This window comes from Hibiscus syriacus, unplaced genomic scaffold (assembly GCF_006381635.1).
Source record: "Hibiscus syriacus cultivar Baekdansim isolate YM2019G1 unplaced genomic scaffold, ASM638163v2 tig00111000_pilon, whole genome shotgun sequence".
Taxonomy (NCBI): domain Eukaryota; kingdom Viridiplantae; phylum Streptophyta; class Magnoliopsida; order Malvales; family Malvaceae; genus Hibiscus; species Hibiscus syriacus.
The window spans coordinates 134,052-145,160 of record NW_024062947.1 but is presented as its reverse complement, the minus strand read 5'-3'; the positions used below and the strand labels follow the sequence as shown (position 1 = coordinate 145,160).

Genomic DNA, 11,109 nt, shown 5'->3' with positions numbered 1-11,109 from the left:
CGCGACCGTGAAATAGCGGACGCGATCGCGTTTGCGTCCCGCTATTTGAATCCCTGAACCCAACCAGAAAGAGAGAACTCATTCCCCTCACTGTGATGCCTCCTCAAACGATTTATGCAACCTCCTCAAACGAGCAGTGCAATACCTCCTGCAGCCCAAACATTATTCATTTAAATATTAACAATATCTAAATATAAGAACATTTCAATAATTCTCTGTTGAATGCTTTCCGAGATAGGTGCTCTAAGTCGGGCGGAATTGCGACCAGCGAATGTTGGGCTTTTAGTTTTCAGTTCTTCAGATTGTTGCTTTAACATTTACATCTGATTGTCAAGGTCGGGAAATTAGATCCCTAGATTCGAAGATGGAAATCGATGAAGATAGGAGCGATTTCGAGAAAGATGAAGAGGAAGACGACGACTCAGTTTCCGATCTCTTGAGAGATCGCTTTCGTCTCTCCGCCATCTCCATCGCCGAATACGAAGGTCCGTTTTTCACCCAATTCCGATTCTTTTTTCCGGCTTCTTTTTCTTAAATAAAATATTACAGGATTTCCGTATTGGACTGAATTGAATTTTCAAATCTTCAACTAATTGAAGCACAACTAAGAGAAACAGTATGGAGATTTCTCAACCGATTGTAGCTTGCATCACCGATTTGACCTTCGAATACATCGGTAACTACGCAACATTATGTTATTTTCTATTTCAGTTTTCCTTTTATGTTATTTCTACTTTCGTATTTTTATTTGAAAACATCTTAATGCTCGAATTCACTGGATTTGGTTTCTATATAATCGTTGTTTTATTGGGTTTAATGGTGTAGCTGAATGAATAAATTATTTTGATTTTGTGTCAATTTGCAATATCGGCCTCCATTGGAGGTTATCATTGCTGTTATATTAAGAACATCTATGAACTTGGTATTAACAATGTAAGAGTTGCTTCTGCATTTGCGAAGGCCTTGGTTACACTTTTCGTGGTGCGACAATCTCGGTTGCCATGAAACCGAAAATATCACCCGGTGCTCGAGCACAATCAGCTTTCGATGGCTTATGATATCAAGCACCATTGGACGCCATTGAGACTTGCTGCCCATTAGTGCTCGAGCATTAAGGCTGTTGGTCTAAGTATTATACAATTTGAAGTTATTTTGAATATGACTGTATATTTAGTATTCTCAGTATGCCTGGTGGGAATATAACTATAAACGATAACCCATTTTTAATCCTGGAAAGCGAGAACTTGTTGTCGCTCACATCACCCTTTGTGTTGTTTGACATTATTATGAAAAAGCTCCCCCGAACCAATGAACCATTCGGCTGCTTGAGTTGCAGGTCTCCTGGCAAAGGACCTTGATCTATTTGCACCCCATGCTGGTCGTAAATCCGTGACACCATGGCAGATGTCATAGTTTCTGGTGAGTGTGTCACTAATCTCAAATAATTGATTTATTTCTTCTTTTATTTTGAGTTAGTGACGCTGAAAATCATTATCATCTTCTAAGTAGTGATTTATTTCGAGAGAGAGAGAGACCCTGGTTCTTTCATATCGATGTGTTACAGTAGTGGATTCATATTTGTTCTGATTTATAGAAATATAAAACCTATTCACTTCAATTTCAGCTCATAGAAATAATCATTTAGTTGCCTCGTCGAGGTCTATTTCATATCAATAGGTTAGAAGTAGCCAAATCGTATCAATATGTTGAGGTCCATTTCATATAGACAGGTTAGAAGTAGGCAGTTCATATTTGTTCAGGTCCATTGCAACATAAAATCTATTCTCTTCCACTTTCAGCTCATAGAAATAATCATTTAGGTGGCGTTTGGTTCGCTGGGATTCCTTGGAATTAAGGGGAATTGGAATTCAATTCCACCACTTTCCCATATTTGGTTCAAGTTTTTAAAGAGGGAATTGGAATCTAATTCCATCAAGGGAGGGAAAGTAAATTTCATCCATAACATGATGGAATTGAAATCTTTTGGACGAGAGAATGTGAAATTTGATCATACTATCCTCATCAATCTTTTGCTTTTCGAGTCGGATTTTTTTAAAAAAAATTCGGGTTCGGGTCGGGTTTTTTTAAGTGTGATATTCGGGTCGGATCGGGTTTTTTTAAGTGTGATATTCTGGTCGGGTTTGGGTTTAGGGTGAAAAATACCCAACCCGGCCCGAAAAAATATATAATTTTACCTTATATATTTAGGAATAATTACAATAATACCCCTCTATATATAATTTTTTTTCCAATTAAGTCACTATTTTTATTGAATAAAAATATTTTTTTATTATTTCGAGTCGGGTCGGGTTGAATTTCTAATTCATATATTCAGGTCGGGTCGCGTTGGGTGAAACTTTATTTTTGGTCGGGTCGGGTCTCGGGTAGAGGTTCCCTTGTTCTCGGGTCGAGTCTCGGGTGGAGGTTCCCTTATTCTCGGGTCGGGTCGGGTGGACCAAAAACCCGACCCAACCCAACCCATGACCATCCCTAATTGGGATGATTTTAACTTATGATGTTTATTAATATGATTTTATAATTTATTGAAATGAATAATCAATCAATAAAATGAAATTTTAATATTTTTAAAATTTTTATAATATATTGCTACATGTAAGTTATAAAACAAATTAAAATTAAGCAAAAAAACAAAAAGGGATATTCTGTCATTTTACATTACTGAAATCAATTTCATCTGACATATCTGCGCACCAAACAGAATATGAAATTGGATTCCAATTCAATTTCCTGTCAACCAAACATGTTTCAGATTCATATTACAATTCTTTCACAGATTCCAATTCTCTCAGAAACACTCCAGCGAACCAAACGCCACCTTAACTGCCTCGTCAAGGTACATCTCATATTAACATGTTCAAAGTAGCCAATTCGTATCTGTTTCAGATCCATAGAAACATGAAATCTACTCTCTTCAATTCTCTGCTCATAGAAATGAATGTTTAGCTAATTCTTTGTGGTATGTATCATAATGATCCATATTTTGCTCAGTTCCATTGTGTTAGGATTTTCGGACGCTCGAATAGACAACCGGAAAGGTTTGCAAAGAGGGGTCAGAACGGTTTTGTGTTTAGGGAGTAAGAAGATTGAAAGATAGAAAATTGCACAGCGATTTAGAGTGGTTTGACTTTCTCAATCAAAGTCTACATCTACTACCTTAGCTCCTCACCAAGGATTTTCCAACAAATTTACTAATTTGTTCTTTCTTTTGAGGACAAAAAGATAACCTTACAACTCCTTAGTTTTTCCGGGCTAAACTAGAACCTTTCCCTAGCTTTTACATGGGATAAGCTAGAACCTTTCCCCTTTACAAAAGGATAAAAGATGTAAACAAGAAAACCTCTCTAAGGTAGGTGTTTACAAGATTGAGCTCACAAGAACAAAATATTTACAAGAGAAAGATGAAATAAGAATGAAAAACTCTTCTCTTGTGTTTGATTGCTTGGATAGTTGTTCTCTTACTTCTTCAAGTGTCCTTAACTTGTATTTATAGATTGGAATGTGTTTGATGTTGTATATAGTCGTTGGGGATGTTTTGGAGTCGTTTGGAGATGATTTTTCTACTCAAAAAGGCTGCCCATAACATGATGCATCGATGCATGATCAAGGTGCATCGATACCCCTTCATTAAATTCAAATAAACTAGTTGTTACTAGCCGTTGCAGCCTTGATGCATGGATGCATGGCAGGATGCATCGATGGCAGGATGCATCGATGCATGGCAAGGATGCATCGATGCACTAATTGCATTCGATGTTTGGATGCATGGATGCATTGCTTGATGCATCGATGCATTAGTGCAGATGCATGGATGCACTGCAGGGATGCATGGATGCACTGCAGGGATGCATGGATGCACTTTGACACCCTTTAGCATTTTTGCTCAAATCCGATTTTAATGGACTTTGAATTATTTTTGAAACCTTTTAAAACTTTGAATAAATTCAATTCAAATCCAAAAACATTTTGCAAATTCAATTCAAGTCCAAAAACATTTTGCCTTAAATTGTTATATCAAAACATAGTTCAACAATCTCCCCCTTTTTGATATAACAAAACATTTGAAAAATTGTTTTTGGTAAAACTCCCCCTTAATAAATTGTTTAATGAAAAAGATATCAATTGTTACCAATTGTTGGAAAATATATGAAAATGTTATGCTCCCCCTTTTTCATTAAGAAATTGAATATTTCAAACCAAACTTCTCCCCCTTTTTGTTATATAAAAAATAATTCAATCTTTGAAGTTCAAAATAACTTTGGAGAGTAAGTAGTAAATTTGACATTTAAAAATCATTTGAAAAATCAAAGCTCCCCCTCAATAAATGCATTCCAAACAAAATTTAGCTTTTAAGTTCATGACACTTAAACAAAATATTGAATTTCTACAAAGAATAACAAACATGTTAGAGGCACATGAAATTCAATATATCCAAGTCTAAAATACTTTATGCAATACCAATTGTTGAAATTTGATATTAATACCAATTGTTAAAATTAAGTGCATTTGCATAAAGTTTTCCAAAAATGTTATGCATTTTTAAAAATTTGATATCAATTGCTAGAGAGATATCATTTTCATTTAGACCAGATGCATAAACATTCAAATTTAGGCCAAAAATTAAAATTTATAAAATCAAAGTATTTTGAAATTTGATATCAATTGTTAGAGAGATATCATTAGCATTTAAAACCAATTTTGACCAAAATTCATTATGATGAACTAAAAATTCTCAAAAAATAATATAACTTTAAAATGTTCATCATAATCATCTTTTCAACATACATGAGATTAAAACAATGATGCATAATCATTTAAAACCAAAACTCATGCATGCTTAAAATCAAATGAGCAACCAAATAACCAAAATTAAAAGCATTAAGCTTAGAGGTTACCCATTCCTTTTTCAAGTGTGGCTAGAGCATCTTGAATATCATCACTTTCATCACCATTGCTCCCACACACCTACAAGAGACATTTATTTGGATTTTGGTATCCAAATTGCTTTGGATCCTTGAACGTTAGTTTCAATGCCTCTTGTTCCCTTAGGAATCCATACTTGTTTAATTTTAAAACGCTTTCCTTTCTTCAAAGGACAAGTATGTTCCTTATGACCATGATAATGACAATGTGAACATATTGTCATTATTGAACTAAATGAATTATTTAAAATGATTTCTTTTTCTTTTGTTAAGCATTCAAGCTTAACTTTTAAATCAAAATTTTCTTTTTCAAAACTTTCAATTTTTATTTTTGAAAGCTCTAAATCCTTTTTCAAAATTTCATTTTGGCTTTCAAAATCTATTTTTGTTTTCAAAAGAAAATCATTCTCGATTTTAAATTTTGAAATCATTTCTTATATTTGGAGTTCATGGTCTCAAACTCCGAATATAACCTATTAAAAGCATCTTGTAACTCATCAAACGTATAAGAATTAAATTCGTTTGAGTTAGAAGATACCTCGGGCTCTTCATTAGCCAATAGAGACACCACCTTTGTTGGTTCTTCTTTCTTGTTTCCATGGATTTCCTCGAGCTTATTCCAAAGCTCCTTGGCACTTGAACATGAAGAAACTCCTTCATAGATTTCAGGACCAAATGCACACAACACCATGTTCATGGCCTTGGCATTAAGTTGAGCTTTCTTCCGTTCTTTGTCACTCCGCTTATTCTCCTTCTTCTTTGGAGAAGAGTAGCCGTTCTCGATTATCTCCCATGCATCAAGATCATTGGATTGGATGAATACTTTCATTAATTTCTTCCAATGACGATAGTTGACTCCATTGAAGTATGGAGGCTTGTCGGTTGGTAGGGAGTCTTCCATGTGGAACGAGTCGGAGGTGGAAGCCATCTTCTCGGTTGTGTCGGGAATTGGTAGATCGTCTTCTAGGACCGTCTCAAGGTGGTTAAACTTTCTTAATGAGTTAGGCTCTGATGCCAATTGTTAGGATTTTCGAACGCTCGAATAGACAACCGGAAAGGTTTGCAAAGAGGGGTCGGAACGGTTTTGTGTTTAGGGAGTAAGGAGATTGAAAGATAGAAAATTGCACAGCGATTTAGAGTGGTTCGACTTTCTCAATCAAAGTCTACATCCACTACCTTAGCTTCCCACCAAGGATTTTCCAACAAATTTACTAATTTGTTCTTTCTTTTGAGGACAAAGAGATAACCTTACAACTCCCTAGTTTTTTCGGGCTAAACTAGAACCTTTCCCTAGCTTTTACACGGGATAAGCTAGAACCTTTCCCCTTTACAAAAGGATAAAAGATGTAAACAAGAAAACCTCTCTAAGTTAGGTGTTTACAAGATTGAGCTCACAAGAACAAAATATTTACAAGAGAAAGATAAAATAAGAATGAAAAACTCTTCTCTTGTGTTTGATTGCTTGGATAGTTGTTCTCTTACTTCTTCAAGTGTCCTTAACTTGTATTTATAGCTTGGAATGTGTTTGATGTTGTATATAGCTGTTGGGGATGTTTTGGAGTCGTTTGGGGATGATTTTTCTGCTAAAAAAGGATGCCCATAACATGATGCATCGATGCATGATCAAGGTGCATCGATACCTCTTCATTAAATTCAAATAAACTAGCCGTTACTAGCCGTTGCAGCCTTGATGCATGGATGCATGGAAGGATGCATCGATGCACTAATTGCATTCGATGTTTGGATGCATGGATGCATTGCCTGATGCATCGATGCATTAGTGCATATGCATGGATGCACTGCAGGGATGCATGAATGCACTGCAGGGATGCATGGATGCACTTTGACACCCTTTAGCATTTTTGCTCAAATCCGATTTTAATGGACTTTGAATTATTTTTGAAACCTTTTAAAACTTTGAATAAATTCAATTCAAATCCAAAAACATTTTGCAAATTCAATTCAAGTCCAAAAACATTTTGCCTTAAATTGTTATATCAAAACATAGTTCAACACATTGAAACATAAAATCTGTTCTCTTCCATTTTCTGCTCATAGAAACGAACATTTAGCTGCGTCGTTGAGGTCCTTCCGCGATGAGCTTAAAGGAAAGGAACCCCAATGTGAAAGGAAGAGGAAGAAAGTACTCAGAAAAGACGATAAGGCTATCGAAGGTATTGTGCATATCCCTGATCTCTGATTCCTGATTTTGGATAATTAACCCTATCTGCAAATATTGGACATTACAGGTCTTTTACACACTATAAGCTTACAAAAATATGCAAAACCATGATAAATGGTAATTCAATTTGTAATACAATCTATTTTCACCTCAAATTTATTTAGGTTAAGTTACTTGGTGGATTACTTGTACTACAAGATTGTTAGTTATTAAGCTGAGTTCAAATTACTCGAGTTACTGAGTGAATTGAATTCACATATATTAGCTCTCTGATTTGAGTAACTAAATAATGTAATCGACTTTTTCTATAAATATTTTGATGTTAATTTTCATTTCTAAAAGAATGAAAATATTTATAATATAGGGTAAATTACAAATTTGGTAACTGAATTTTACTCTCTCCTATATCACTCACTATACTTTAAATCTTTTCAATTTTCTCACTGAACTTAATTCTTTTTTTTTTCACTCAGCTGGTAAATAATTAACGGCGTTAAAACGGTCTGTTATATAGATGAAACGATGTTGTTTTTAATGTTGTTAACTTTTTAATGCCGGAGTGACCAAAATAGGAGAGAGTAAAGTTCAGTGACAAAAAACCCAATGCATTAAATTCAATGAGGAAATTGAAAACTTTTAAAGTTCAGTGATAAAAATAGGAGAGAGAAAAAAGTTTAATGATGAAATTTGTAATTTACCCTATAATGTATATATTACTGTTTTTGTTTTGAATAGTCTATTGTGTTTACAAGATAATATATATTCATAATCCTTCATAGTCGTTGATAATGTATACACACTCTCAAACACAACTGCTTGAACTCAAAACTTGTAGGGAGAACAACACTCCCTTTATCATTGAGGTCACTCGATCGGTTCATTATTGATTTTCTATATATTAAGAGGGTGTCTGAAGAATATGATCCCGATTTAAAAATCGAATACGAGTAGTGATGAACCGAGGGTGAGGCGGTCAAGGTCAGTCGCTCTCCTGAAAATTTTATAAATTCGCCCCTTAAAGTTTTGTAAACTCGTCTTCGTTATAAAATCTTGCATTCGTTTTTAGATACAAATATGTTAAAATGAGTTAATTAAGTTTGCATTAATTGTTTATGAAGTACCGAATAATTGTGAATTTATATTAAATAATCCACCGTCGTGATTGTGATAAGATAATTTATCAATATTGAGGAAGAAAAGAACCGACAAGAGCATGTTGGGGAAGATAGTAGAATCCATAATTAGGGAGAAATGTTTAGGTATTCCATTATTACAGGGATCATATTATTCCTAACTCTGCCTAATTTAGGTACTCCATTATTTCATTTTTTTTTTATTTTTGTGGTTGTAAATTATGATTTATATTTGATACTTGGTTTAATATAAAAATAAGTGTTTAAATTATACTCAAAATTTATTTTTGGCGTCTAAAAACTTTTTCATTGAAAACATGTGTTTATTGTTTTTTCTGTTACACTTTTAGGTGCTTACAATTAAAAAAAAATTATTAAGTAACACGTGTTACGTTCAGATTTTTTAATAAAAATATTTTTAAATATTATTTTATATTTTTTAAAATAAAAAATATAAACGTGAAACATGTCACTTAACGGTTTTCTTCAACGGTAAACACCTAAAAGTGTAACATAGAAAATATCAAACACTTATTTTTAACAAAAAAATAATTAAGATTTCAGTTCTTAATTCATATTTGAGGTAAGAGATTTGTCTTTATAATATATTTTTGTAGTATTAGGTGACAAATCTAGAAGTATCTTTAAGAGTAGATATATATATATATATATATATTAACAAAATAATCGTACGAGGTGAGTATAAATAAAATTTCAATGTGGACATTATCAGTTAAATGAATAATATAAAATTTTTTTTTGGATTTTAGAGTGAATATGTGTCTACTTTGAAAAAGTCTTGCATCTGTCATCTATAGTATTCGATTCGAACATATTGTAATCAATAAATTAAATATTAATAATTATAAAAAAAATGAATTTTAGGTGAAATTACAATCTTGTGATGAGAATGTGACGTACTAATAAATGACCGCCACGTGGAAATTTAAGCGTACCAAACTAACACGGCGCCGGCTAGAAACTTAACGTAGCTCAGCCGACATCTTCAAACGGTAATCCCCCACCGTTTTTTGATTTTCTAAAATTTATTATTATTAATTTAAACATTTTATTTGTATATTAAGAATAGTTTTGAAATTATTAAATAGTTTTATTGAACAGATAAAAATATAATAAACTATGAATCTCAACAAAATTATATAAAAAAATTGAATTAAAATAATTATATTGAAGATAAACTTCATCAACACTAAACTAAAAAAATCATATAATAATTATTCAACCTAATAAAAGAAGAGAGATAATAAAAGAACAGAAAAAAAATCAATAATATTTTTTATAAATAAAAAAATATTAATAAATAAATCAAGGATAAATTACGCGTTTAGTACCTAAATTATCAGCTCTGATCTGTTTTAATATCTAAACTTTTAATTTTTTTTCAAAATCATACCTAACGTTTAGTTTTTGTTTCATTTTAATACCATGCTGTTAAAATTTTAACATAACTATTATAACTTGAAACTTTTTTATGGGTACATTACGTCATTCATCCTCTAACTATCTTATCACTCCTATTTTGGTCATTGAAGTTTAATTTTTTAATTTAATTATTTAACTTTCAAATTACTCATAATTCAATCACTCTAACTTTCAAATTTATTTTTATTTTAACTATATATTAGTAAAATAAAAAATATCATGTCATAAAATATTATTAATAAAATAAATTAGAGTGATTAAAACATGAGTTACTTGAAAGTTGAGAATTTAAATTAAAAAATTTTAAACTTTAATGACCAAAATAGGAGTGAGCATATAGTTAAGGGATAAATAAAAGAAGAGATATAATAAAAGAACATATTTTTATGGCACGCTTTTTATGAATTTAGGTACGTTTTTCGTATATCTTCGTGGTCATTTTGTATTCATATAAGATATTTTTTTGATGAATTTGTCGGTAGTCAAGTATTGTCAAATCTCCTCTTAGGTAAATGGTTGTTTGTAGATATCAAAATTGTGTAATGAAGTAGCATGTCAGATAGTTTCGTTCGCTCACCACTCTTTTTTCACTTCGTAAAAAATCTCGTTCAACAGAGACAAGAAGTTTTTGTGAAGGTTACATTGTTTTTTTTATGTTGGTCGTCATTATCAAATGAATGATTTATTTAGGGATGGGCGTGGGACGGATTGGGTCGGGTTTTTGGTCCACCAGACCCAACCCGAGAACAAAGAGTCCTTCACTCGAGACACGACCCAAATCTGACCTGATATATAACTTAAAAATCCGACCCGACCCGAAATAATAAAAAATATTTTTATTCAATAAAAATAGTGACTTAATTGAAAAAATATATATAGAGAGGGGTATTATTGTAATTTTTCTTAAATATATATGGTAAAATTATATATTTTTTTCCGGGACTGATCGGGTCGGGTATTTTTAACCCTAAACTCGAACCCAATTTTTTTTTTAAAAAATCTGACCCGATCGGATCGGGTCAAAACCCGTCGAGTTCGGTTTCCATACCCATCCCTATTTTTTTTTATTTATAGTTTAATATTAATATTTTTGTTTTTTATTTTTATTAACAAAATCCAATTATCCTGGTTCAAAAAAGTTAATAGAAAAAATTGAGTTTACCATGATATTAAAAATATAGATCAAATCAACAATGAGTTAATTTAATCAAATAATATTAATTTTTTATGAAATTTAAAATTAAAATATTATAAATAATATAAAATAAATTTAATAATTATTTAATAATAAATGTATATAATATTTAATTTAAATTAATGTAGAAATGTTTTTATTAATTTATAAATAAATTGATTAGCGATAACTGAATAAAAAAATATGGGCGGAGGAGAGCCGTAAATAGGGATGGGC

General features: G+C 32.0%; 1 protein-coding gene across 1 annotated transcript; it reads left to right on the top strand.

Moving 5' to 3' along the window:
• Positions 1–330: 330 nt before the first annotated feature.
• Positions 331–7,140, top strand: LOC120149289 (protein MHF1 homolog). The gene is made up of 4 exons (XM_039162129.1): positions 331–489; positions 600–676; positions 1,337–1,391; positions 6,966–7,140. Exons 1-4 carry the CDS (start codon positions 365–367, stop codon positions 7,138–7,140), a joined length of 432 nt encoding a protein of 143 aa, XP_039018060.1. The 5' UTR covers positions 331–364.
• The last annotated feature ends 3,969 nt before the right edge of the window (positions 7,141–11,109 follow it).

Coding starts and splice junctions, on each gene's coding strand:
- LOC120149289 (XM_039162129.1), top strand. CDS start 365: ATGGAAATCGATGAAGATAGGAGCGATTTCGAGAAAGATGAAGAGGAA. Junction 490..599: donor ATCGCCGAATACGAAGGTCC/GTTTTTCACCCA, acceptor AACTAATTGAAG/CACAACTAAGAGAAACAGTA. Junction 677..1,336: donor TTTGACCTTCGAATACATCG/GTAACTACGCAA, acceptor CTTGAGTTGCAG/GTCTCCTGGCAAAGGACCTT.